Below are 27,075 nucleotides of genomic sequence, written 5' to 3'. Positions count from 1 at the left end.
GTTACTGATTTGGTTAGTTAAACCTTTGCCTGACTCTGAATGATGCATTTCAGGTTCTGCTTCTGAAATTTGAGCAGAAGTAAATTTGGGCTGAGTCATCATTGCAGTTCTGAGAATATGCTGCAGTGTCCCAGATCTCAGTATCTGGATGAAACATTAAACCAAGACTGTTTTCTAAAGGTCGACATCAAAGATCACAGTGATAAAAAGAAGACCTTCATTGATTGTGATGTGTTTTAATGGCCTGCTGGAAGATGTTACATAACTGTATCTTAGAAGGCCATAAAGTTATACAGCACAGAATCGGGCTATGTTCTTTCCCTGTTCACCTTTTTAAACACTGTGGTCACATCCTCTGACTACTTGTACCATTAACTAACTACCCTGTGTTGTGGAGGCAGGGGGGAAAAGTTGCCTCTCAGCTCTTTAGACATTCCCCACTCATCATAAACGTGTTCAGCTATTAAGTTAATGGGAATTGTTAATGGTTTTACAAAAAGGATGAATATTGGGTAGAATTGGTTGGGAAATGCATAACAATAAAATTTATGTAAATATGAATTTAAAATGTTTTCTTTTTCTTGTCTTGGGTTACCCAGATAGTTGTTTTTTGGTGGCAAGAATAACATGAGAGGGCATGGTTTTAAGGTGCTTGGAAGTAGGTACGGGGAGATGTCAGGGATAAGTTTTTTTACGCAGAGAGTGGTGAGTGTGTGGAATGGGCTGCTGGCAGTGGTGGTGGAGGCAGAAACAATAGGGTCTTTTAAGAGTCTCCTGGATAGGTGCATGGAGCTTAGAAAAATAGAGGGCTATAGGAAACCCTAGGTAGTTTCTAAAGGAAGTAGATGTTTGGCACAGCTTTGTGGGCCAAAGAGCCCGTATTGTGCCGTAGATTTTCTATGTTTCTAAGGAGGAGACAAAAACTGACCAGTGGAAAATTTCACTGGTTTGTAAATTTTCAGTGTTTATCACCAGTCAGTAAAAAGGTTCACCATTAAGGTGGACAGTTGTGCATGCAAAACAGTGAGTAGCTTATTACATAAAAGTCTTATTGATTTGTAGCAAGGTAAATGTAGCAGTGAATTTGGTTACACTTGCACCATGGTTAAGTAAATTCAGTTAATAAAAAGCAAAATTGATCTTCCATTAAAGTCATTGCCACTGGAAAAGACTGCTTAGAAGAATGTCATGAGTTTTGACACTAAAATTGCAATAACATTATAAAACGTGTGGGACTAACATTATTGTAAACAAAAATACTGCACAATAATAATTCTGTGATCTATCTTAATAGCTCAGTGCAGATATAGAGACCAGCTTTCCAAACTTAGGAGAGAGTTGAATGTGTATATTGTTGATTATCTAGCAGTTTGGAAAAACAGATGCATTATTGTTACTTAATTTGATATTTTTTATGATTAGAACTAACTTTTTGGATCTTGCATTGAAAAAATGATGTGCTAACATTGGAGAAGGTCCAGAACAAGGTTTACAAGAACAATCCAGGGAATTAATGTATGAGGAGCATTTGATGGCTCTCAGCCTGTACTCACTGGAGTTCAGAAGAATGAAAGGGGATCTCATTGAAACCTACCAAATATTGAAAGGCCTAGGTAGAGTATATGGAAGAGGATGTTTCCACTAGTGGGAGACCCTAGAGCCAGAGGGTGCAGCCACAAGTAGAAAGAATAGAAATTTGGTGGATTTCTTTAGCCAGATTGTGGTGAATCTGGAATTCATTGCTACAGGTGAATTTGGATGCCAAGTTATTGGGTATATTTAAAGTGGAGGTTGATAGGTTCTTGATTAGTAAAGGCATCAAAAGTTACAAGGAGAAGGCGGGAGAATGGGGTTGAGGGCAGATTGATGGCAGAGCAGACTTGATAGGCTGAGCCTATTTCTGTAAGGGGGTATGTGTGTGTCTATTTCAGAGAGAGAATGCAATCAATTGCATTTTTTTTTAAAAAGGTGCCCCAGATTCAACTCTGCTTACAGCTGTGGCTAAGTACATGGCATTTACAGATTTCAGTCAGAAAATTGTGGGATTGTAGCGGTGTGCTACAGACAGCGCTAAAATTACGACACGGAGTCGGTAACTGCAGTCGAAGGAAAAACTTTATTCGAAAACTTCAGCCTCACTTTTAAGCCTCTGTCAACCGGCCCCCCATGGCGAAGAGGCTCCAAAGCTCTGTGCTCGCAAACCCCCGTAGGCTATCTAATTGTGAGTCGGTTCGCATACGCTAGGAAATGAGCCGCCACATAACCCCCCCCCAGAACCGGCGATACACCCCCCAATGTCCACAGCCTGGGCCAGAACCTGCTTGGGAGGTCGGCCTCTGCGCCGAGGCGCCGGAAACTCGGCCGGTTGCGCCAGGTCCACATGGGCCGGCTTGAGGCGGTCCACCGTGAAAACCTCCTCCTTCCCCCCAACGTCCAGCACGAACGTGGACCCGTTGTTCCGGAGCACCGTAAACGGCCCCTCGTATGGCCGCTGCAGCGGTGGCCGATGCCCGCCCCTTCGTACAAACACAAACTTACAGTTCCGTAGGTCTTTGGGTACGCAGGTCGGGTGCCGCCCATGCTGTGAAGTGGGTATGGGGGCCAGGTTACCGAGCTTCTCGCGAAGTCTGCCCAGGACTGCAGCGGGTTCTTCCTCTTGCCCCCTCGGGGCTGGTAGGAACTCCCCGGGGACGGCCAGGGGCGCGCCGTATACCAACTCGGCCGACGAGGCGTGCAGGTCGTCCTTGGGCGCTGTGCGGATGCCGAGAAGGACCCAGGGAAGCTCGTCCGCCCAGTTGGCTCCTCGCAGGCGGGCCATGAGGGCCGACTTCAGGTGACGGTGGAAACGCTCCACTAGCCCGTTCGACTGTGGGTGGTAGGCAGTGGTGTGGTGCAGCTGAGTCCCCAAAAGGCTGGCCATAGCTGACCACAGGCTGGAGGTGAACTGGGCGCCTCTGTCGGAGGTAATGTGGGCTGGTACACCAAAGCGGGATATCCAGGTGGCGATCAGGGCTCGGGCGCAAGATTCGGAGGTGGTGTCGGTGAGCGGGACCGCCTCTGGCCATCTTGTGAACCGGTCCACGATAGTCAGGAGGTAACGCGCTCCGCGCGACACTGGCAGGGGGCCCACGATATCCACATGAATGTGGTCGAAACGCCGGTGGGCGGGATGGAACTGCTGCGGTGGGGCTTTGGTGTGCCGCTGCACCTTGGCCGTCTGGCAGTGCATGCACGTCCGGGCCCATTCACTGACCTGTTTGCGGAGTCCGTGCCAAACGAACCTGCTGGAAACCATCCGGACAGTTGTCCGGATGGAGGGATGCGCCAAGTTATGAATGGAGTCGAAAACACGTCGCCGCCAGGCTGCGGGGACGACCGGACGGGGCTGGTTGGTGGCGACGTCACAGAGCAGGGTCCTCTCACCTGGGCCCACGGGGAGGTCCTGGAGCTGCAAACCAGAGACTGCAGTCCTGTAACTCGGAATCTCCTCATCTACCTGCTGTGCCTCTGCCAGTGCCTCAAAGTCTACCCCTTGGGAAAGGGCATGAACGGTAGGGCGAGAGAGCGCATCCGCCACGACATTGTCCTTACCCGAGACGTGCCGGACATCCGTTGTGTATTCAGAGATGTAGGACAGGTGGCGTTGCTGGCGGGATGACCAGGGGTCGGATGCTTTCGTAAACGCAAAGGTAAGCGGTTTGTGGTCCGTGAACGCGGTGAAGGGCCGACCTTCTAGGAAGTACCTGAAATGCCGGATTGCCAGGTAGAGCGCCAACAGTTCCCGGTCAAAAGCACTGTACTTGAGCTCGGGTGGCCGCAGGTGTTTGCTGAAAAACGCCAGGGGTTGCCAGCGACCTGCGATGAGCTGCTCCAGCACCCCACCGACTGCCGTGTTTGATGCGTCCACTGTGAGGGCGGTAGGGGTGTCCATTCTGGGATGTACTAGCATTGCGGCGTCAGCCAAAGCTTCTTTCGTTTGAACGAAAGCGGCGGCGGACTCCTCGTCCCAGGTAATGTCCTTGCTCGGACCCGACATCAGGGCGAACAGGGGGCGCATGATCCGGGCAGCTGAAGGGAGGAAGCGGCGGTAGAAATTGACCATACCTACGAATTCCTGAAGGCCTTTGACCGTGGTGGGTCGGGGGAAGTGGCGGACCGCATCTACCTTAGCGGGCAGAGGGGTTGCCCCGTCTTTAGTAATCCTGTGGCCCAGGAAGTCAATGGTATCAAGTCCGAACTGGCATTTGGCAGGGTTGATTGTAAGACCGTACTCACTCAGTCGGGCGCAGAGTTGACGGAGGTGGGACAGATGCTCCTGACGACTGCCGCTGGCTATGAGGATGTCATCCAAATAGATGAACGCGAAGTCCAGGTCCCGTCCCACCGCATCCATTAACCGCTGGAACGTCTGTGCGGCATTCTTCAGGCCGAACGGCATGCGGAGGAACTCAAAGAGGCCAAACGGGGTGATGAGAGCCGTCTTGGGGACGTCGTCAGGATGCATCGGGATTTGATGGTACCCTCGGACAAGGTCGACCTTGGAGAAGATCCGGGCGCCGTGCAGGTTTGCCGCAAAGTCCTGAATGTGCGGCACAGGGTAGCGGTCCGGTGTGGTAGCCTCGTTCAGCCTGCGGTAGTCGCCGCACGGTCTCCAGCCCCCCGTCGCTTTGGGCACCATGTGCAGGGGGGAAGCCCAGGGGCTGTCGGACCGCCGGATGATCCCCAATTCCTCCATTCTCTGGAACTCCTCCTTCGCCAGTCGGAGCTTGTCCGGGGGAAGCCGCCGAGCACGGGCATGGAGGGGTGGTCCCTGTGTCGGGATGTGGTGCTGTACGCCGTGCCTGGGCATGGCTGCTGTGAACTGCGGTGCCAGAACCGATGGGAACTCCGCCAGGACCCTGGTGAAGTCGTTGTCGGACAGCGTGATGGAGCCGAGGTGAGGGGCTGGCAACTGGGCCGCGCCCAGGGAGAACGTCTGAAAGGTCTCGGCGTGTACCAGTCTCTTCCTGGGCAGGTCAACCAGCAGGCTGTGAGCCCGCAAAAAATCCGCACCCAGAAGCGGTTGGGCTACGGCGGCCAGTGTGAAGTCCCACGTGAACTGGCTGGGGCCGAACTGTAGCTGCACCTGACGGGTGCCATAGGTCCTTACTGTGCTGCCATTCACGGCCCTCAGGGGGGGACCCGGTGCCCTGCTGCGAGTGTCGTAACTTGTCGGAGGTAAAACGCTGACCTCAGCCCCAGTATCGACCAAAAAGCGGCGTCCCGACCTGCTATCCCACACATACAGGAGGCTATCCCGATGGCCAGCCGCCGTAGCCATCAGCGGCGGCTGGCCCTGGCGTTTCCCGGGAACTTGCAGGGCGGGCGGCAACGGCGGGCTTCTGCGCCCCACCGCTGGTGGTAGAAGCACCAGTGGTCATTGGGCCGGGGGTTAGTGGGCTCTGCGGCCAGGCCTGGACTGGTTTGCTGCCGGGAGCGTGGCTGGGAGATCTGTGCGATGGACGCCCCGCTCACCTTTTTGGCGTTCCACAGCAAGTCCGCCCGGGCTGCCACCTTCCGGGGGTCACTGAAATCCGCGTCGGACAGCAGCAGGCGTATGTCCTCGGGCAGCTGCTCCAGGAATGCCTGCTCAAACATGAGGCCTGTGTGTCCCTCGGCCAGAGACAACATCTCGTTCATTAAAGCCGATGGAGGTCTGTCGCCCAAGCCATCCAGGTGCAGTAAACGGGCAGCCCGCTCGCGCCGTGAGAGTCCGAAAGTCCTGAGGAGCAGGGCTTTGAATTCCGTGTACTTGCCGTCTGCCGGGGGCGACTGTACGAACTCCGCGACCTGGGCAGCTGTGTCCTGGTCGAGGGAGCCCACCACGTAGTAGTAGCGGGTGTCTTCTGAGGTGATCCGGCGAACGTGGAATTGGGCTTCGGCTTGCTGGAACCATAGGTCCGGGCGCTGTGTCCAGAAACCCGGCAGTGTCAACGAAACCGCATGAACAGAGGCGGCGTCGGTCATTTCTGGTCCAAAAATCGTTTGGACCGTCGGGGTCACCAATTGTAGCGGTGTGCTACAGACAGCGCTAAAATTACGACACGGAGTCGGTAACTGCAGTCGAAGGAAAAACTTTATTCGAAAACTTCAGCCTCACTTTTAAGCCTCTGTCAACCGGCCCCCCATGGCGAAGAGGCTCCAAAGCTCTGTGCTCGCAAACCCCCGTAGGCTATCTAATTGTGAGTCGGTTCGCATACGCTAGGAAATGAGCCGCCACAGGATGAAGCCAAAGACTGTAGTATAAAAGCTGGGACTCTGATGTGATAGGAGAGGAATGCTGCACTGTCTTTCAGATGCATCCTGAAACAAAGGACTTAGGTCCTGACTTTCATCCATTATTTCAAAGAACAGGAAAGTTGTTATCCTTGTCTGCTCCTTGCGGTATTACTCAGGGTGGTGGGGTGGAGATAAATCTCTGCAAAAGGAGGCGGAAGGCGTTTCTTCCCTCTGCTAGCCTGCAGGTCACCCTTGGACAAGGTGTAGCACCTGCTTGTTCCCCTGATCAGGGTCACGTGAAGACTTTGGAGCAGGTGGCGCATATCACAAATCCTAGTTACGCAGTGGCTTGTGCCAGACAGACCATCTCATTTATGAGAGAAAGCTGGCAAGGAACATAAAAACTGACTGTAAAAGCTTTTATAGATATGTGTAAAGAAGAAGATTGGTCAAGACAAATGTAGGTCCTTTACAGTCAGAAACAGGTGAATTGATCATAGGGAACAAAGACAAGGCAGACCAATTGAGTAACTACTTTGGTTCTGTCTTCACTAAGGAGGACATAAATAATCTTTCGGAAATAGTAAGGGACCAAGGGTCTAGTGAGATGGAGGAACTGAGGGAAATACATGTTAGTAGGGAAGTGGTGTTAGGTAAATTGAAGGGATTAAAGGCAGATAAATCCCCAGGGCCAGATGGTCTGCATCCCAGAGTGCTTAAGGAAGTACCCCAAGAAATAGTGGATGCATTAGTGGTAATTTTTCAAAACTCCTTAGATTCTGGATTAGTTCCTGAGGATTGGAGGGTGGCTAATGTAACCCCACTTTTTAAAAAAGGAGGGAGAGAGAAACCAGGGAATTATAGACTGGTTAGTCAGACATTGGTGGTGGGGAAAATGCTAGAGTCGGTTATCAAAGATGTGATAACAGCACATTTGAAAAGAGGTGAAATCATCGGACAAAGTCAGCATGGAAAGGAAAATCATGTCTGACGAATCTTATAGAATTTTTTGAAGATGTAACTAGTAGAGTGGATAGGAGAGAGCCAGTGGATGTGGTATATTGAGATTTTCAAAAGGCTTTTGACAAGGTCCCACACAGGAGATTAGTGTGCAAACTTAAAACACACGGTATTGGGGGTATGGTATTGATGTGGATAGTGAATTGGTTGGCAGACAGGAAGCAAAGAGTGGGAGTAAACGGGACCTTTTCAGAATGGCAGGCAGTGACTAGTGGGGTACCGCAAGGCTCAGTGCTGGGACCCCAGTTGTTTACAATATATATTAATGATTTAGATGAGGGAATTAAATGCAGCATCTCCAAGTTTGCGGATGACACGAAGCTGGGCGGTGGTGTTAGCTGTGAGGAGGATGCAGGGTGACTTGGATAGGTTAGGTGAGTGGGCAAATTCATGGCAGATGCAATTTAATGTGGATAAATGTGAGGTTATCCACTTTGGTTGCAAGAACAGGAAAACAGATTATTATCTGAATGGTGGCCGATTAGGTAAAGGGGAGATGCAACGAGACTTGGGTCTCATTGTACACCAGTCATTGAAGGTGGGCATGCAGGTACAGCAGGTGGTGAAAAAGGCAAATGGTATGTTGGCATTCATAGCTAAAGGATTTAAGTACAGGAGCAGGGAGGTTCTACTGCAGTTGTACAAGGCCTTGATGAGACCACACCTAGAATATTGTGTGCAGTTTTGGTCCCCTAATCTGAGGAAAGACATTCTTGCCATAGAGGGAGTACAGAGAAGGTTCACCAGATTGATTCCTGGGATGGCAGGACTTTCATATGAAGAAAGACTGGATCGACTAGGCTTATACTCACTGGAATTTAGAAGATTGAGGGGGGATCTTATTGAAACGTATAAAATTCTAAAGGGATTGGACAGGCTAGATGCAGGAAGATTGTTTCCGATGTTGAGGAAGTCCAGAACGAGGGGTCACAGTTTAAGGATAAAAGGGAAGCCTTTTAGGGCCGAGATGAGGAAAAACTTCTTCACACAGAGTGTGGTGAATCTGTGGAATTCTCTGCCACAGGAAAGAGTTGAGGCCGGTTCATTGGCTATATTTAAGAGAAAGTTAGATATTGCCCTTGTGGCTAAAGGGATCAGGGGGTATGGAGAGAAAGCAGGTACAGGGTTCTGAGTTGGATGATCAGCCATGATCATACTGAATGGCGGTGCAGGCTTAAAGGGCCAAATGGCCTACTCCTGCACCTATTTTCTATGTTTCTATGAAGAGAGTTGATGATGCCTGGGGTAACCCGTCTTGTAAAGACACTTCCCAGAAGAAGGCAATGGTAAACCTCTTTGGTAGAAAAAAATTTGCCAAGTGCAGTCATGGTCATGGGGCCATGATCGTCTATGTCATACGACTCGGCACATAATGATCCTACATTACTGATGCACAGAATTATTTACCAGCACTGTCATGAGGGGTCGATTAGCTTTCTTAAAAGTAATACTTCTGCTAAATGAATAGTTTATTACATTTGTTCTTTCATCAGTGGTGTATGGCTTACAGCTCTGTTCCATTTAGAAAAATTTTGTTACAGGATTCCCCTGCTATCCAAAGGTAGAGCATTCCTATGAAACCGTTTGTAAGCCGCAATGTCATACAGCGAAGAAGCGATTACCATTATTTATATGGGAAAATTTTTTGAGCATTCCCAGACACAAAAAAATAACCTACCAAATCATACCAAGTAAGACAAAACCTAAAATAACACATAGTAAAAGGAATGAAATGATAAATATACAGCCTATATAAAGTAGAAATATTGTACGTACAGTGTAGTTTCACTTATCAAAATTGGGAAGATAGTGAGCCAAAATAGATCTGGAGAAAAAAATTGGCACTTGCATGCATATGCACGTACACGTATAGGCACGTACATGCATGCACACACAACTGCAGGCACAAGGCTTCACACTCATGGTAGTCTTTTTCGGGGTAAACACACGGATAAAGCAGGCATCTTTTTTTGGTAAAAGCAAAAATCCTTTCGGTTAGCGAAAACAGGTACTAATGTAGGTCTTTCGTAACAGCAAGCTGTCGTGAAGTGAATGTTCGAAAAACGGGCCACCTGTATTCCCTTTAGTGAGAAGATGGCTCTGAAATTTAAAACTAGATTGAATGTTTCTTTTATGCTTTATGCTCTTTGTAACCAGCAGGTGCTCTGCTAGGAGCTGATTGACTCATGTTTACATTTGCTTGTTGTGTTTTAACAGGCTCATGACACCAGGAAGTGAGATTCGCTTTGTTCACAAGCTCATGGGATTGGTGCCAGGATGGGGCGGAGCTACTAGGCTGATTAAACTGATTGGATATCGGAATGCTCTTAAACTGTTGAGCAGTGCCCAGCATGTGGATCCTGAAACGGCACAGAATATTGGGTTGGTTGATGAAATTTTAGAATCCCCGGATGAGGAGAGTTCCTTTAAGGAGGCTCACAATTGGCTGAATGAATACGTCAGGGGATCTTCACAAGTTGTTAGAGCCATTAAAAATGTTGTAGTTTCAGGGAGGGAACTGTCGCAAGAAGAATCACTGAGAAATGAGAAGATTATATTTGGTACTCTCTGGGGCTCCCCTGTAAATCTGAAAGCTTTGGCTGAAAGAATCAAACATAAGTAGTGCAGATGAATTAAACTGTTCGGAATGCATCAGCCCATCTGTCGAGTAGAGTTAGTTTGCAGTGTATTGCTGTGTTGCATTATCAAGTGCTGAATGGTACAACGTTTACAATTTTTCTCAGCAACTGCCGTTTGTATAGTGTCTTTAACATTGTGAAACAATCCAAGAATGTTATTAAATGTTTTAATGTCTTGCATCATACTGTTGCCACAAAACAAATTTCACTACATGCAATCATAATGAACCTAATTTTGATTCTGGTTCTGAAAATATAACTCGGCCACATGCATAGATGTCAAGGCATATGACCTTCCCAGAGGAATACTTAGGCAGTCCTTGATGCCACTTTATCAGAATCATTAATGTGCAAAGAAGTGGTTGGTTATTTAACTGGGAGCTAATGTAGGTGACGCATGAACGGAACTTAGTACTGGTTAGGATAGTAAATAGCATTTTAGTTTTTAAATACACTACTTGCTCTATCTGGTACAACCAATAATCCAATTTGCAATGAAAGCTAACTGCAATTTAACAACCAATTGCTTACAAAATGCTCTTGGGTCTTCTGAAGATGTCTAAGACACTGTACAAATGGAAGTTATTTATTCTGTCTCTCAATCTAAAATGTACAGTAATCATAGAATAATTCCATAATACATTTCTTGTTGGTGAATAGTCCTACAGTGTTAACTTGGTCCCTTTATTACTCAGTTTTGATAATAATAAACCAATATTGGTATCATTTGTGATGTTGTTTACTGCTCTTGAACTTGAAGCACAGCTCATCTGTTTTGAATTTTAAAAAGGATATGCATAGCTATACCGCATTCCATTACACACATGCTAGGAAAATACTTTGCAATAGTGCAAAGAGTGTTTTGCTTCTTTGAGAATGGCAAAATGCAAGCATTGCCACCACTGACCAAAAAAAATTATTAAGCTGAAATGATAACTTGTTTCTTTCTTTCTATTCTGGAGAAGTATTTTCCACACCTTCTGATTTCATTTCAGATTACTAAAGTCTGAAGCTTTTTTTAAGGCAAACACGAGGAAATCTGCAGATGCTGGAAATTCAAGCAACGCACACAAAATGCTGGTGGAACGCAGCAGGCCAGGCAGCGTCTATAGGCAGAAGCACAGTCGACGTTTCGGGCCAAGACCCTTCGTCAAGACTAACTGAAAGGACAGATAGTAAGAGATTTGAAAGTAGGAGGGGGAGGGGAAAATGCGAAATGATAGAAGACCGGAGCAGGTGGGGTGAAGCTGGGAGCCAGACAGGTGATTGGCAAGAGGGATACAGAGCTAGAGAAGGGAAAGGATCATAGGACGGGAGGCCTAAGGAGAAAGAACGGGGGAGGGGAGCACCAGAGGGAGATGGAGAACAGGCAACGTGATGGGTAGAGAGAAAAAAAACTAAGTATATCAGGGATGGGGTAAGAAGGGGAGGGGCATTAACGGAAGTTAGAGAAATCAATGTCCATGCCATCAGGTTGGAGGCTACCCAGCTGGTATATAAGGTATTGTTCCTCCAGCCTGAGTGTGGCTTCATCTTGACTGTAGAGCAGGCCATGGATAGACATATCAGAATGGGAATGGGACGTGGAATTAAAATGTGTGGCCACTGGGAGATCCTGCTTTCTCTGGCAGACAGAGCGTAGGTGTTTAGCGAAACGGTCTCCCAGTCTGCATCAGGTCTCACCAATATATAAAAGGCCACACCAGGAGCACTGGATGCAGTATACCACACCAGCCGACTCACATGTGAAGTGAAGCCTCACCCGGAAGGACTGTCTGTGGCCCTGAATGGTGGTGAGGGAGGAAGTGTAAGGGCAGGTGTAGCATTTGTTCCGCTTACAAGGATAAGTGCCAGGAGGGAGATCGGTGGGAAGGGATGGGGGGGATGAGTGGACAAGGGAGTTGCATAGGGAGCGATCCCTGTGGAAAGCAGAAAGAGGGGGAGGGAAAGATATGTTTGGTAGTGGGATCCCATTGGAGGTGGCAGAAGTTACAGAGAATTATACGTTGGACCTGGAGGCTGGTGGAATGATAGGTGAGGACAAGGGGAACCCTATCCCGAGTGGGGTGGCGGGCGGATGGGGTGAGGGCAGATGTACGGGAAATGGGAGAGATGCATTTGAGAGCAGAGTTGATGGTGGAAGAAGGGAAGCCCCTTATTTTAAAAAAGGAAGACCTTTCCTTCATCCTGGAATGAAAAGCCTCATCCTGAGAGCAGATGCGGCAGAGACAGAGGAATTGTGAGAAGGGGATAGCCTTTTTGCAAGAGACAGGGTGGAATGAGGAATAGTCCAGGTAGCTCTGAGACTTTTTTAAAGTTTTTTTTAAGTGCTTCCTACTTTAGATTCTGATGGTCTGTTTCCCTACTTAGAATAAAGTCACAGAAACAGGCCCTTCCACCCATATAGTCCATGCTGAAGTACTATTTTGCCTAGTCCCATTGTCCTGCACTCAGATCATAGCCCTTCATAGCTCTCGAACCGTGTATGTACATATACAAGTCTCTCTAAAATGTTGAAATTGAACCCACATCCTCCACTTCCACTGGCAGCTCATTCCACACTCTCACTACCCTCTGAAGTGAAGAAGTCTGCATGACCTCTAGTTCTAGTCTCACTCAGCCTTGGTGGTAAATGCAAGCAGACTTTTTCCCTATCTATACCCCTCATAATTTTACATATCTCTATCAAGTCTCCCCTCATTTTCATATGCTCCAAGAAGCAAAGTTCTAATCTGTTCAACCTTTCACTACAAGTCCTAAAGTCTTGACAGCATCCTTGTAAATTTCTTTCTGCACTCTTTCAATCGTATTGATCGTCAAGTCATAGGATAAAGGTTTGGCCACTTTAGACTGAAGTTGAGGTAAAGGACTTCACTGAGAGTTGTAAATCAGAAGAGGGAGAGATTTTGGAGAATGGCACATGGTGAGAGCAAAGGCAATTGTGTGATGTGGGGATAGAAATAGGTACTCCAAAAGAATGTTTTGTAACAGGATAGAATTAAGATTCATTGATCCCTAGCATCATGGTGGTAGAAGTTCATTGCACACGAAAACAATATAAATTATCAGCCTACCAGCCACAGTTCTAAGTTACTTTACTGGCATGGATGCTTTGCTTGCTGCAAGTGCTCCAACCACATTGAGCTTCTACTAAGTCTTTAAACAAGCAAAATGTGATTTGCAAGAGTGTACAAAGCTGGCCTTGATTGTCCTTGCAGACCCTAGCTTGTTATGTGCCTGTTCAAAGGACAGCAAGTTCTTTGTTTGTCTGCTTTATTCATTCACAACCTACTAATGCCTGATTTAAAATGGTTGCAAAAATGCTGATGTGTTCCAGCTGGCTCCTGTTCTGTATTTGTTCTTCCTTCTCCCCCTTCTGTCATCCCCCTCTTGCACATAGCCTATTTTACCATTTCCTTCCCCTTGATTACAATATGCTGATCAGGAAAGACTCAATAACTTGAGGTTGTGGAAAAAATGTCTTGCCAGGAGATGTAGGAAAATAGTTTCCACGCGGGGAAGACTAAACAAAGTTGACTGTAAATATAGAAATCAAATATAGAGTCCAAGAGATTTGTTATAATGTAGCAGCCAGTTATCGGTATAAGTTTAGTGTAATTTCATTGCTTTTAAAATTCTTTCCTCAAAATAGATTGGTTATTGATTTGAAATGTTAACTATTCCTTTTTCTGTGGATGCTGTCTGTCATGCTGAGTGCCTCCAGCATTTTCTCAAGAATGGCGCAAAAATTGTGGAGCCATTCGACATGGAAACAAACCTTAGGGTTCATCATGTCTATACTGAATATTGGGAACTTAGTCATTTTAGTTATTTCTTCTAACACAATTTCTGTATCCTTGGTGATACAAGTCCTCGTCTAGCACTTCTTAAATTCTGTCAGTAAGAATATTTCCATCACCGTCTGAGGCAGTACATTCCAGGTACTCACCACAATCAAGGTGGGGTAACGGCTCTCCTTCAGATATCTTCTAAATCTCTTGCTCCTTGCCCTAAATCTGTCTAATTTTATCTTTATCTGATCAGTTGGACTGCAGGAAGCCTCCCTTCATATCATTTGTAATTTTGTATACATTAATCATATTCTGACTTAACCTTTTTCACTTAATGTACTAATCTGCCTCAATGACTGTTGACTAGTAGTACTTGCATCCATTGTGAAGTGCTTTGAGAGGATGGTGATGAAACACTTAACTCCTTCCTGAGAAGTAACTTGGATCCACTCCAATTTGCTTATCAGCACAACAGGTCCACAGCAGATGCCATTTCATAGACTCGTCACTCAACCCTGGAACATCTGGACAATAAAGAGCATCCTGATGTATGAATCTTTATCAACTACTGCTTGGCATTCAACACTATCATACCCAAAAAAAAACTAATTGATAATCTTCAAGGCCTTGGCCATAATATCTCCTTGTGCAATTGGATCCTTGGATTTCCTTGCTTGCAGACCTGGTCAGTTTGGAGTGGCAACAACATCTCCTCCATGATCTCCCTCAGCATAGGTGCACCACAAGTCATTGTGCTTATCCCCCTGCTCTACATGCTTTACTCTTATGACTGAGGCTAAACACAACTCTAATGCCGTGCTTAAAGTTGCTGAAGACATGAAGACATGATTGTCATAGGCCAAATCAAAGGTGGTATTGAATCAGTATATAGGAGCGAGATTGAAAATCTGGATGACCAACAACAACTCACTCAATATCAGCAAGCCCAAGGAGCTGATTATTGAAGGATCAAAGCTGGAGTGGGTCAAAAACTTCAAAATTTCTTGATGTTACCATTTCAGAGGATTTGTTAGTGCAATTATGAGGAAAGCATGACAGTGTCTCTACTTCCTTAGAAGTTTGCAAAGATTTGGCATGGCATCTAAAACTTAGAAAACTTCTGTAGATGTGTGGTGGCTGGTGCAGTATATTGACTGGTGTGTCACAACCTGGTATGGAACCACCAATGTCCTTGAATGGAAAACCGTACATAAAGTAGTGGATACTGCCCAGTCCATTACAGGTAAAGCCTCCTGAGCATTGAGCGCAACTAAACAGAGCTCTGGCACAGGAAAGCAGCATCCATCATCAGGGACCCCCACCACCTAGGTCATGCTCTCTTCTCACTGCTGCCATCAGGAAGAAGGTACAGGAGCTTCAGGACTCAGACACCACGTTTGTTCATTTGTTCATTATGTACCATGTGAGGGATCATGGTCATTCCATGACACAAGGTTCAGGAATCGGTATTACCCCTCAACCACCAGGCTCCTCAACCAATGAGGATAACTTCACTTGGCCCATCACTGACTGTTCCCATAACCTGCAGACTCACTTTCAAGGTCTCTTCATCTCATGCTCTCGATATATACTGCTTATTTTTTATTAATTTTTATTTCACTTGTATTTGGACATTGGTTGTTTGTTCATCCTGTTTGGAGTGGTCTTTCATTGATTCTATTGTGTATTTTGGATTTATTGTGTACGTCTGCAAGAAAATGAATCTCAGGGTTGTATATGGTGACATATATGTACTTTGATAATAAACTGTCTGAGCATTGACAGGCATCACAGCTCGGAGCCATTGGAGAGAAAATAAAATGTTCCCGCCCAGGCCACACGCTCGTGAATCTCCTCTGCTCCATCTTCAGCACTGTTACATGTATGTGGAATATGTATTACTTGAGGCAAAAGGCATAAAATAAAAATTAAGGGAAGTAAATTTAGCCTGACAGAGGAATGTAAAAGGTTCTGTTGGCAGAGTAAGATGTGGGAGTTGGTTCCAGTGACTCAACAACTTAACTACTGTAGTGTTGCAACAAAGATTTCCACAAAAGTAATTGAACAAAGCTGTCAGTGTTACAAAGGAATATCTCTTCACTGTGACTGGTAAGAATGTGAGGAGCACAAGAAAAATTAATGTTAGAAATCCTCAACATGGTTAGAAAATTAATATATTATCTATGCATAAATATCTAAGGAAATTAGCAAAATGAGCTAAAAGGTAATGCAATAATGAATAAATTTGACATCAGTTTGCATGGAAATTGACTATTAACTAAGAACAGAATGTGTGATAATGGTGTAACAGGTAAGCAGGATCTCTGTACAGTGAACATTGAGTACATAAAACATGGCATAGGAACTGTCTATCTGATCCATCTAATTCATGCCAGTGTTTGTTCCACCCCAGTTTTGTCATATCCAACTTTTCCCCATATCTTTGAATGTTTGTCCAGCCTTCTCTTAACTCAACCTTAACCATGCTCTTCTGTCACAGCTTCCACATTCTTATCATTCTCAATTTTTAAAAAAAATAGTAAATTCCTTACTGGATTTCTTAATGAAGAACACAAAAGTTCTCAGACCGAAATGGCAACTGTTTATTCCCCTTCATAGATGCTGCCAGACTTGCTGAGTTCCTTCTGCATACTGTGTGTTGCTCAAGAATTCTGGCATCAGCAAAATCTCTTCTGTCTATGAATTTCTTGGATGATTCTCTTGCAGCGGTTCCCTTCCCTACAAGTATATCCATCTCTTAAATCCTTTACAAATTCTAAAGAGCTCCTTTATGTCACCCTCGGGCTATCATTTCCCAAATAAACTGTGGTACTCCTGCATTTATGGTTTCACTTTTAAACCTTTTCAGTGCTGCAGTCTCTTTTCAATCTTGTTATAGAATAGCAAGTAGATCTGGTGACAGGAATGGCAGCTTGGTCATGTAGTGGTTAGCACAATGCTTAAAAGCACAGGCAACCCGAGTTCAATTCCTGCCACAGTCTGCAAAGAGTTTGTATGTTCTCCTTCTGACTGTGGGTTTCCTCCAGGTGCTCCGCTTTCCTCCTACATTTCAAAGACTGCTGGTTGGTAGGTTAATTGGTCATTGTAAATTGTCCCACGATTAGGATCGGAATAAAATGGGGGGATTGCTGGGTGGCACAGTTCAAAGGACTGGAAGGGCCTATTCCACATTGTATCTCAATAAATAAATAAAATATAATTCAAACAGGTTTGGCATAACTTCCTTTTTAAATTGTTTTCTCAGAACTCACTTCCAGACAGTGATAATGGAAAAGACAATTTTGACTTTTTAAGTTATGTGGCTATCCTTCAATGCAATTATGTGTATTATATTTTTTTCTTCTCCGTGGATTGTCACCTTGTCGTGATGGAGAAGCTTGTGTGGTCCTGAGGTCCCGAGAGCGATGCCATCTGGAGCTATGCTCCTGGTAGGGTCACCCACGGCGGTAAGGTCAAAGGTGAGGTCCTTGAAAAAGAACAATTCAACCAAGACCTCAATAGTGGAACAGGCAAATTAAATTACTTCTAACTCAACGGCTGTGAAGGCGGATGAAGGCCGCAACAAATCCAACAGTTCCAATCGTTGTGGTTTCCATGCCAGCAGAATCAGTTGGTTGATTTGTGAAGTATCGTGTGCTTCTTGGAGTGCAACATCAAGTATACATTAAACAAATATATGCACAGGCGTCTTCACTCTGTGATAGATCAATGGAATGAAGACCATCATCCTCGACCTCGAGGGATAGCCACAATGATATTTTTTATTAGAAATGTTGCTTTCTTTAAACTGTTTCCTGAACAAATTGACTTTATTTGATGTTACGCCCCCTATCTTATTAACTCATCTTGCGCACTTGTTAGCAGAGGGATGCATTCTCTTCATTCATCTGGCCAAAAAGTATATCTCATTTATCTGTGTTAACTTCATTTTGTCCAGTTATCAAGGCTCTCCTCTAAATGCCTACAATCATCTCTAATAATGGCCGTGTCTACTCCAATTTGGAGCCATCCACACATTTAGAAATTGAGCTTTTCCTTCCCGTCTGAATCGTTAATATTAATGCTGAACTACAGTGATTGATGTTGCTCGATTGCTTCCGCTGAGAATGGCTGTCCTTCATCTTCACTCTGCTTTTCGGAATGAAGTCAGCTTATAATCAATTCTGCTGCTTGTTCCTTTACTCGACATTCTCTGACCTTTTTCACTGGCCAATTGTGAGGACATCTTTGGTCTTTTTTAAATCTAGATAAATTATATCTACAGTATTTCTGCTGACTAAGTTTAATGGCAGTGAAAAAGACTGATTTTGTTCACACAATTTATGCAAACATTCTACATTTCCAACTCTTGTTTGGATTGTTATGTTTTGATTAGGAACGTTGCTGGCATCTCTTCAAGATTCAAGATGGTTTAATATCATCATCAGTAAAGAAGTGTAAAGTAGAACAAAATAATTGTTAATCTGGCTCCAATGCAGCACAAAAAAAATGGATAAAGAGCACAATAATAATTATAAACACATGAAATAGCAATACAGTAGATAGCTTATATCCATAGACTGATGGTGTATCCATAAAGTGGTTCTAGGCATAGGAGTATCTGTACATAAGGTGACTGAATGATAGGTTAGTGGTGATGGAAGGGTGTGGAGGAGGGTGTTAGTGAATGGAGGTGTTGATCAGCCTTACTGCTTGCAGAAAGTAACCGATTTTGAGTCTAGTATACCTGGTGTGGATGCTACACAGTCTCGCCACAGTTGGGAGTGGGACAAACCATCCATAAGCAGGGTGGAAATGATCTTTCAAGATATTACTGGCCCTTTTCCAACACATTTCTGTAAATAAATATCCTTGATTTTAAGTAGACTGTTGTTGGTGATGCGTTGGGCAATTTTGACTACTCAATTGTAGAGCCTTTCTGTCTGTCGCAGTGTAGTTTCCAGACCATGTAGTGTTACATTTTGTTGGAATGCTCTCTATTGTGCATCTGTAGAAGGACATGAGCCTGGTTGTGCATAATCCAGCTTTCTTCATCCTCCTCAGAAAGTTGGTGAGATTTCCTGATTGTGTAGAATGTGATGTGAACCCATGAGAGATCGGGCAAGATGTGGACTCCCTGGAGTTTGGAACTGCTTGCATATTCCCCTGCTATGCTGCCAATGTAAAGAGGCGTGTGAGTGGTGAGAGTTTTCCTGAGGTCAATAACCATCTCCTTTGTCTTGTTGGCTTTGAGGTTATTAGCCCGGCACCAGGCCTCAAGCTCTTCCATCTTCTTCCTGTAGGCCATCTCAGTGTTGTTGGTGATGAGCTCCGTCACTGGGTGCCGATCAGTGAACTTGACAATGTGATTTCTCGGTTGTTTGGCCAGGCAGTCAGGTGTGAGTAGAGTGTACACCAGAGGGCTCAGCATTCAGCCCTGGAGGGCACCCATGTTGAGGATGATGAGGAGGAAGGAGCTGTTATGCATCCTAATAATCTGAGTTCTATTGGTTAAGAAGTCAAACACCTAATTTCACAGTTGTGTATTTAAACCAAAAATCCAGAAATGGCATTCTGACTGAAGTGTCTTTGTCTTCTAGGTATGTTAGGGCCTTGTGAATGACAGATGTTGTGGCATCTGTCGTAGAGTAAGTGTGGCAGGAATGGAGTTTGTGATGCATGCCACTATCAGCTGTTCAGAGTATTCCATGATAGTCAGTGCCCCTGGATGGTAGTCTTTTAGTTCTGAAGGTGTAGAATTCTTTGATGGTGGCTGATTTGAAGTACGTGGGTCCATTAGCCTGGATGAAGATACCTGTGAAGATGTCTGTGAGCTGGTGTGCACACTCCCTGTGTACTCGGCCTGAAATAATGTCTGGTCCAGCCAGCTGACTGGGGTTGACTCTGCAGCTTCTTCTCATGTCTGTTGTTGTTGTTGTGGACAGTGGCTGCTCTCTTTGGAGGGGGTAGCTTTCGTGGCCAGTGTGCATAAAAATTGTTTCGAGATCAGGGAGGGAGGTGTCTCTTTCTTTTAAACAAACGTACAAAACTTTATTCAAATACAAAAGAGAGACAAGATAGGGGTTACAATACGATTACTGAATTCAAATCAAAATTTTAGCGTCTATAATGTACTTAATCCCTGGGAGGCTCACCAAACCCATTATGGTTACATGCTCCCTCTCTAAGGACACCTTGGCATGAATGTAGCCCCAGAAGAGGGGAAGGAGGTGTCTCTGGTACAGTCAATACTATTTTTCCTTGCATAGTCAGCAGAGTCCTTGACAGCCAGCCACATATGCTGGGGATTGTCATTGGACAGGTGTTGCTGGATTTTTTTTGTCTTTGCCCAAGATGAGGTTTCTGTTGGCTGTTCTGAAAGCCACTGAGAAGGCCACCAGACTTGAAGGCAGCATCCCGGGCTCTCAATGGGGAGTATACCTCTGCATTCAGCCAGGGTTTCTGGTTGGGCCGTGTGCTGACCATTCTTGAGGTATGTGTCCGTTGTCTACACACTTACTGATGTAACCTTCACAGTGAGTAGTAAACATTTTTGTTGAATAATAGACTGCTGAGAGTTATGTACCCTAACAATTCCAAATCATCAGCACACTGCACTGATTAATGAATACTTTTACAATGGGAAAGCAATTATCTTCAGAAGGGAATTAAACCTTAATCACAGCTAAACTAGATTTAACATTTCAAAGCTGTGGTCTCCTGGATTTTGCATTACAGTCCTGATTTGTTTTTTTTTCTAATTTAATGTCCTACTGACTAGAATTGCAAGCAAAGTCTTAGATAACCATGGACTGTCAAATGAATGGTTACCACACCAGCAGTTGTCATTCCTGATTTATTTGGAAAGTTAAGCATTCAGCAAGACCTCAGCATACACCTCTCCGATTAAATTGAACAGGTCAACAGTCAACAGAAAATAAATTGGTACTGATGTTCTAGCATTAGGTTTTAAAAAAATCTTTAATTCTGATTCTGCAGTGAAAATGATAGTCCTTTTCATATGCAGTGTGCTTATGTTATTTGATGGCATCTAAGAATGGTAAGATATCAATTTCTGGTTTACATAACGCTGCAGATTCACAGCTCCTGGAACTCCAGGTTTGATCTTGACCTTCGGATGCCTTCTGGATGAACTTAGCACTTTATTGTTAACATTGCATATGCCTTCCTTACCACCGACTCAACCCACAAGCTAACCTTTAGGGAATCCTGCATGAGGAATCAAGTTCCATTGCATCTGATTTTTGAATTTTCTCTCAGTTTAGAAAATAATCCACGCCTTTATTCCTTCCACCAAAATGCTTGACCATGCACGTCCATACACTATGTTCCATCTGCCACTTCTTTGTTCATTCTCCCAATATTTCTTAAGTCCTTCTGCAGACTCTCTGCTTCCTTAACGTGACCTGCCCCTCCACCTATCTTCATATTAACTGAAAAAGTGGCCACAATTCCCAAGAACTGTCCTTGGCCCACACTTTAAGTGCCATAACGAAAAAAGCATGGCAGCACCTTTAATTTGAAGTTTGCAAATATTCAGCAAGACATCTAAAACTTTGACAAACATCTATGGATGTATGATAAGTATATCGACTAGTTGCACCACAGCTTGGTATGGAAACAACAATGGCTCTAAATGGAAAACCCTACAAGAAGTAGTGGATATGGCCCGGTCCATCCCAGGTAAAGCCTTTCCCATCATTGAGCAAATATACATCGAGGTCTGTTGCAGGAAAGCAGCATCCATCATCTAGGACCCCCACCACCTTTTCTCATTGCTGCCATTGGAAAGAAGGTACAAGAGCCTCAGGTCTCTCACCACCAGGTTCAGGAACAGTTATTACCCCTCAACCAACTCTTGAACTGGAGGGGACAATAACACTCAATTTCACTCACCCCATCACTAAACTGTTCCCATAACCTATGGACTCACTTTCATGGATTCTTCATCTCATGTTATTGATGTTTGTTTTTTTTTGTAGTTGTACAGCTTCTTGTCTTTTGCACATTGTCCATCCTGCTGGGTGGTGTTTCACTGATTCTGTGTTTTTTGGATTTACTGTGTGAAAACAAATCTCAGTTGTATACAGTGACATATATATTTTGGTAATAAATTTACTCTGAACTTTAAATTCTGCCATCCAAATCATTGACATCTAATATGAAAAGAAGCAGTGCCAATATTGACCCATGTAGAACACCACAAGTCACTGGCAGCCAACCAGAAAAGGCCCCCTTTATTCCCTCTCCTTGGCTACTGCCAGTCAGTCAATCTTCAATCCATGCTGGTATCTTTCCTATAATACCATGGGGTGGTTACCTTGTAAAACAGCATCATGTATGGCACCTCGTTAAAGGCCTTCTGAAAATCCAAGTAAACAACATCCACAGACTCCCCTTTGTCCAACCTGCTTGTTAACATTTCCTCAAAGAATTCTCATAAATTTGTCAGGCGAGAAGTTCCTTTAAGAAAATAGTAATGTCTTTGGCCAACTTTATCATGGGCCTCTAAATAACCCAAAACCTCATCCTTAACAATGGACTTCAATGTCTTCTCAACCACTGAGGTCAGGCTAACTGGCCTACAATTTCCTTTTCTCTGCCTCCCTCCCTTCTTGAGGAGGGGAGTGACATTTTCACTTTTCCAGTCTTCTGGAACCATTCCAAATCTTGTTTCTTGAAAGATCATTACTAATGCCTCCACAATCCATAGAGTAGATGGGTGGTAGGGAAATTCAAGAGCTGATGGGCATCTGTAAAAGGTCATAGGAAAATGAGGGGAAAACTCAGGGAATGGGATTGGTAGGATCATTCTCAGTGCTGGCATCTGGCACAGAGAAGAAGAAGGCCCTTAACTCTGAGTGGAGTCATCGGGACGCCATCATGATGGTGTTTTAGCAGGCTTTCTTATTTTTACGAGGCTGAATTGCTAGCCTGAAACTCAACCCAGTGCAGATGGAAAGCGTGCAAGGGAGCTGGCTGGATTCAAACTTGGGAGCCTTCTCTCCTAAGTCTGGCGCTGATGTCACTACGCCACCAGCCAGCATCTGGCACAGAGGCAATAAGCCAAATGCCCCTGCTATCATGAGAAAATAAAGAAATACAATGGGATTTGCCATTTCCAGGCCAAAGCTTCAATCTGATGTTTGCAGTGGAAGTGAATTAAAATCAGGAGATTGCACTTTTTCCAATACCATCAACCCTACTACAGCAACAAAAAAACTGGAAGAACTCAGCAGATCAGGCAGCATCTACAGCAGGGGTTCCCAACACTTACTTAATGGCATTGGTACATGGCATAAAATAGGCTGGAAACAGCAAATCAATGGAGAGGAAAAAATGGTTGATATATCCTTCATCAGGACTGGAAAAGAAGCCAGAATAGGAAGGTTGGGGGAGTTGAAGGGGTACAAACCAGTAGGTGAGAAGGAAGGTGGGGTGAAGGGAGAAACTGGGAGTTGATGGATGGAAAATGTAAAGAGCTGAAGAAGAAAGGATCTGATGGGAGGGAAGAGTGGACACTGGGAGAAAAAGGAGAGGGGCACCAGAGGGAGATGGTGCATAGATTAGAAGGAAAGGGGTAAGAGGGGATCCAGAATGGGGAATGGAAAAAAAGAGAGAATGGAGCAGAGGGAGAAATTAATTATAGTTGGAGAAATCAATGTTTATGTCATCAGATTGGAAGCTACCCAGTCAGATATTACTCCTCCAAGTTAAGAGCAGCTTCATCATAGCAATAAGCATGTTTTTTTTCCTGGCTAATTTGTTTATTCTTTAATTTGATATATATTGGTAATACAGATAAGGCTAGCATGTATTCTCATTTCTTCCATATCTTTAAAAAAAACTAAGAAACCACAACTTCAACTAATGCAGTCTTGTTAATGACACCACTGCTGCATCAGCAGGTTCAAGAACATCAACACAACAGCTTTTTGGAAAGCTGTTAAACTTGGAGGGAGTTTTAAAAGTGACAGTTGCATAAACGTGCTGCCCTTATCCTAGATAGAGGTTATGCATTTGGGAAGTGCCATCAATAAAGCCTTGGTCAGCAGAAATGCCGTAGACATAATTTATCTAAATTTTAAAAAGGGCAAAAAATAAAACCCTCATGATTGACCAAAGAAAAAGGTTGGAGAACATGGAGTCAGGGAATAATCAACAGATTGATTACGAGCTCACTTCATTGTGGAAAGTAGAGCGATGATGATGAACAACTATTTACAGTCGATGGAGGTTCTGCAAGACCAATGCTGGAATCACTGCTGTTCAGACTGTAAGGAAAATCATAATTCCTAAATTTGTGGATGTTTCCAAATCGGAGTGGGGATGATTGCAGCTATTTAGAAGAGAGCATTGAGAAATCAACAAAATGCAGTTATCACATAAATATAGATAATGCACACTGGTCAAGAGAACAGACATTAAGCTAAATTTTTCTATGATTTTTATACAAAGAATGGCAGGTAGGTAAATTGTGATACTCTTCATTCAATTTAAACCTCTGTGAGCTGAAGAAATCAAGGTGAAAAGGAACACCAGTAATAGCTGAAGATTTTCAGCAAGTTGGGTAGTGGCTACTGAGGGAGAGAAAAAAAAGTTAATGTTACTGGTGAATAACTAATTTCAATCACCTGGTAGTTCAGATGTGTGGTTAAGCCATCCTGACACTGGACGTCCCCATTTTTCGAAGAGGTAACAGCTGGTACTATTAGAAAACAGGTTTAAATCTTGCATGAAGAAAGTCAGCAGGTGTGGATCTACTGCAAAAGATGATGGTCTGATCCCCTACTGTCTGGGAAAGTTACTTCAAAGATAAAAGTTTGAAGTAAATTTATTATCTAAGTACATATATGTCACCATACACAACTCTGAAATTCATTTTATTGCTGGTCTATTCAGTAAATCTACTAACCATAATAGAATCAATGAAAGACTGCACCAACAGGGCGGAGAACCAGTGTGAAAAAGACAACTAACTGGAAATACAAAAAGAAAGGTATAATAATGACATCAATAAATATCAAGAACATGAGATAAAGAGTCTTCGAAAGGGAGTCCATCATTGGTTATGGCAACAGTTCAGTGATAGGCTGAGTGAAATTGAGTGACATTCACCCTCTGGTTCAAGAGCCTGATGGTTGAGGGGTAATAACTGTTCCTGAACCTCAATGTTCCCTCTAATTTTTAGTAGTGTGCGCAAAAATCTTGATACTGTGCAATTTTTTTTCCTGTGACAAAAGTATGTGCGGACTGAATGAGCACATGGTAGTTTATATAGGTTTACAAAATATTTGACATAAAACTGCACAGAATAACAGTAACATACATACTCTTGTTAACTAGTTAACAGAAACATTTAGCTAAAAGATTCTTTTCAGTAAGTATAATTATTTAGGTAACTAACCTATTGTGCGCACATTAATTTCCTTAGCGCGCTGGTTGAAAAGGTGTGTGCACACAGCTTAGAAGGAACAGTGCAGTGAACCTGGTGGTGTGGGCCTTGAGGCTTCTGCACCTTCTTCCTCATGGCAGCAGTGAGAAGAGAGCACGGCCTGGGTGGTGGGGGTCTTCAATGATGGAAGCTGCTTTACAGCAACAACACTCTGTGTGGATGTGCTCAATGGTGGGAAGGACTTAACCCATGATGAACTGGGCTGTATCCACTACTTTTTTCAGGATTTTCCATTCAAGGGCATTGCTGTTTCTGTACCGGGCTGGAATGTAGGTTTCAATATACTGTACTCTCCACCATACATCTGTAGAAGTTTGTTAAAGTTCTAGATATCATGTCAAATATTCGCAAACTCCTAAGGAAGCAGAGATGCTGCTATGCTTCATTCGTAATTTCACCTACATGTAGGACCCAGGAGAGGTCCAATGAAATAATAACACTGAGGAATGTAACCCTCTCCACCTATGATCCTCTGATAAAGCTGGCTCATGGATTTCTCCTCCTGAAGTCAAATGAGTTCCTTGGTCTTGCTGACAACGAGTAAGAGATAACCTCTGGCATAGTGGGAAGTTGAAATGGTGACCGGTGATGCTACCAATTTAATTGTCCAGACCACTTCCAAAATACTACACTTACCACTCAGCAGGGCAATCTTCCAACTTTAAAGTCGCCTAAGCAGTTAAATATTACCTTGGCATTTCTGTAAATTTGCCACCAATATCCAGATTAAGAATAGTGAAGAGCAATGGTCTTCCTAGCAATCCCTGCCCATACACAACTGATAACCTATCCAAATATCTAACTATTCCCTGATTGGTCTCTTTCCAGTCACTTGTTAATCTAACTCAAAATGCTCCCAATGATATAGAGTTGCATTTTTGCTGAGAAGAACCTTGAGCAGAAACTTTTTCAAAGTTAACAATGATAATGTTGATCGAGTTTCCCCTAGGCAACAAACTAAAAAAAGCGCAGTTGGGCTTTACCCTGTTAGTTTTCCCTAATACATACTGCATTCTTATGATTCTCTCGGCTTTCTTAATTGCAATGCTAATCTAATGTAATTTCAGTTGTCTTGTGGTCATTAAAAGTTGGGAACTATACTTACCTCTATGGTGACAGGGACAGCCCATGGATAAAACCATTAAGACATAGAAGCAGAATTACGCGATTTGGTCCATCTGGGCTGGACACAGTAACTTTATACCTACAGGGGATATGCCCCATCTCTGAGACAGCCAAATTAATTCTAAATCTTTAAGTCCAGCTGATTTGAATTCTTTTTCTTCAAAAATCATTCAACTTTTATCAACCTTCCCAAGACTTACTAAATCAAGATAGACCAGACACTAAATCCAACATTCTGCAGTCTAACAGCATATTAATTGTTTAGCGACTAAGAAGTTCTTAGTAAGAAGCAAGAAAACCATGCCAGTTAGTTTCTGTTAAGATTGTCAGAAGGTAGGAAATCTCTTCACTTTAATACTTGGATACTGATTTAGAGCTGAAGTCACCTACAAATGCTGCAAAAACATACAAAATGCTGAAAGAACTCAGCAAGCCTGGCAGCATCTGGAAGAAATAAAGGGCTGAAGGAATTATGGAAGTTGATTATGGAAGAAGGGGAATAGAGGGAGGAGTTAGGCTCATGAGAAGATATGGGGTGTGAGGATAACCAGACTGAGGTATGGAAAGAGACAGAAGGGGTTAGGGGGATAATTACCAAATGTTGGAGAAGTCAATTATCATGCCATCAGGTTGGAGGTAATTTCTTCCCCCCTTTCTCCACCTTCCCTTTTTCCATTCCCTGTCCTAGTTAGTGTCTCTTCTTCCATTGTCCTTTCTGCCCATTACCTCCCTCCTGTTTCCCCCCCCCCCCCCACTGTCCTTTCAT

At 44.2% G+C, this 27,075-nt stretch overlaps 1 protein-coding gene across 2 annotated transcripts in view; it reads left to right on the top strand.

Moving 5' to 3' along the window:
- Positions 1-10,643, top strand: part of echdc1 (enoyl CoA hydratase domain containing 1) — a 43,179-nt gene extending 32,536 nt beyond the window's left edge. For both annotated transcript variants that reach the window (XM_059981524.1, XM_059981523.1), the window contains one exon: positions 9,496-10,643. In XM_059981524.1, the coding sequence (XP_059837507.1) occupies positions 9,496-9,901 (406 nt within the window). In that variant the 3' untranslated portion in view covers positions 9,902-10,643. The remainder of the gene's footprint in view (positions 1-9,495) is intronic.
- Positions 10,644-27,075: the final 16,432 nt, after the last annotated feature.

Source organism: Hypanus sabinus, chromosome 10 (assembly GCF_030144855.1).
Source record: "Hypanus sabinus isolate sHypSab1 chromosome 10, sHypSab1.hap1, whole genome shotgun sequence".
Taxonomy (NCBI): Eukaryota; Metazoa; Chordata; class Chondrichthyes; order Myliobatiformes; family Dasyatidae; genus Hypanus; species Hypanus sabinus.
The sequence above is the reverse complement of the archived record's forward strand: the minus strand, read 5'-3'. Positions and strand labels throughout refer to the sequence as shown.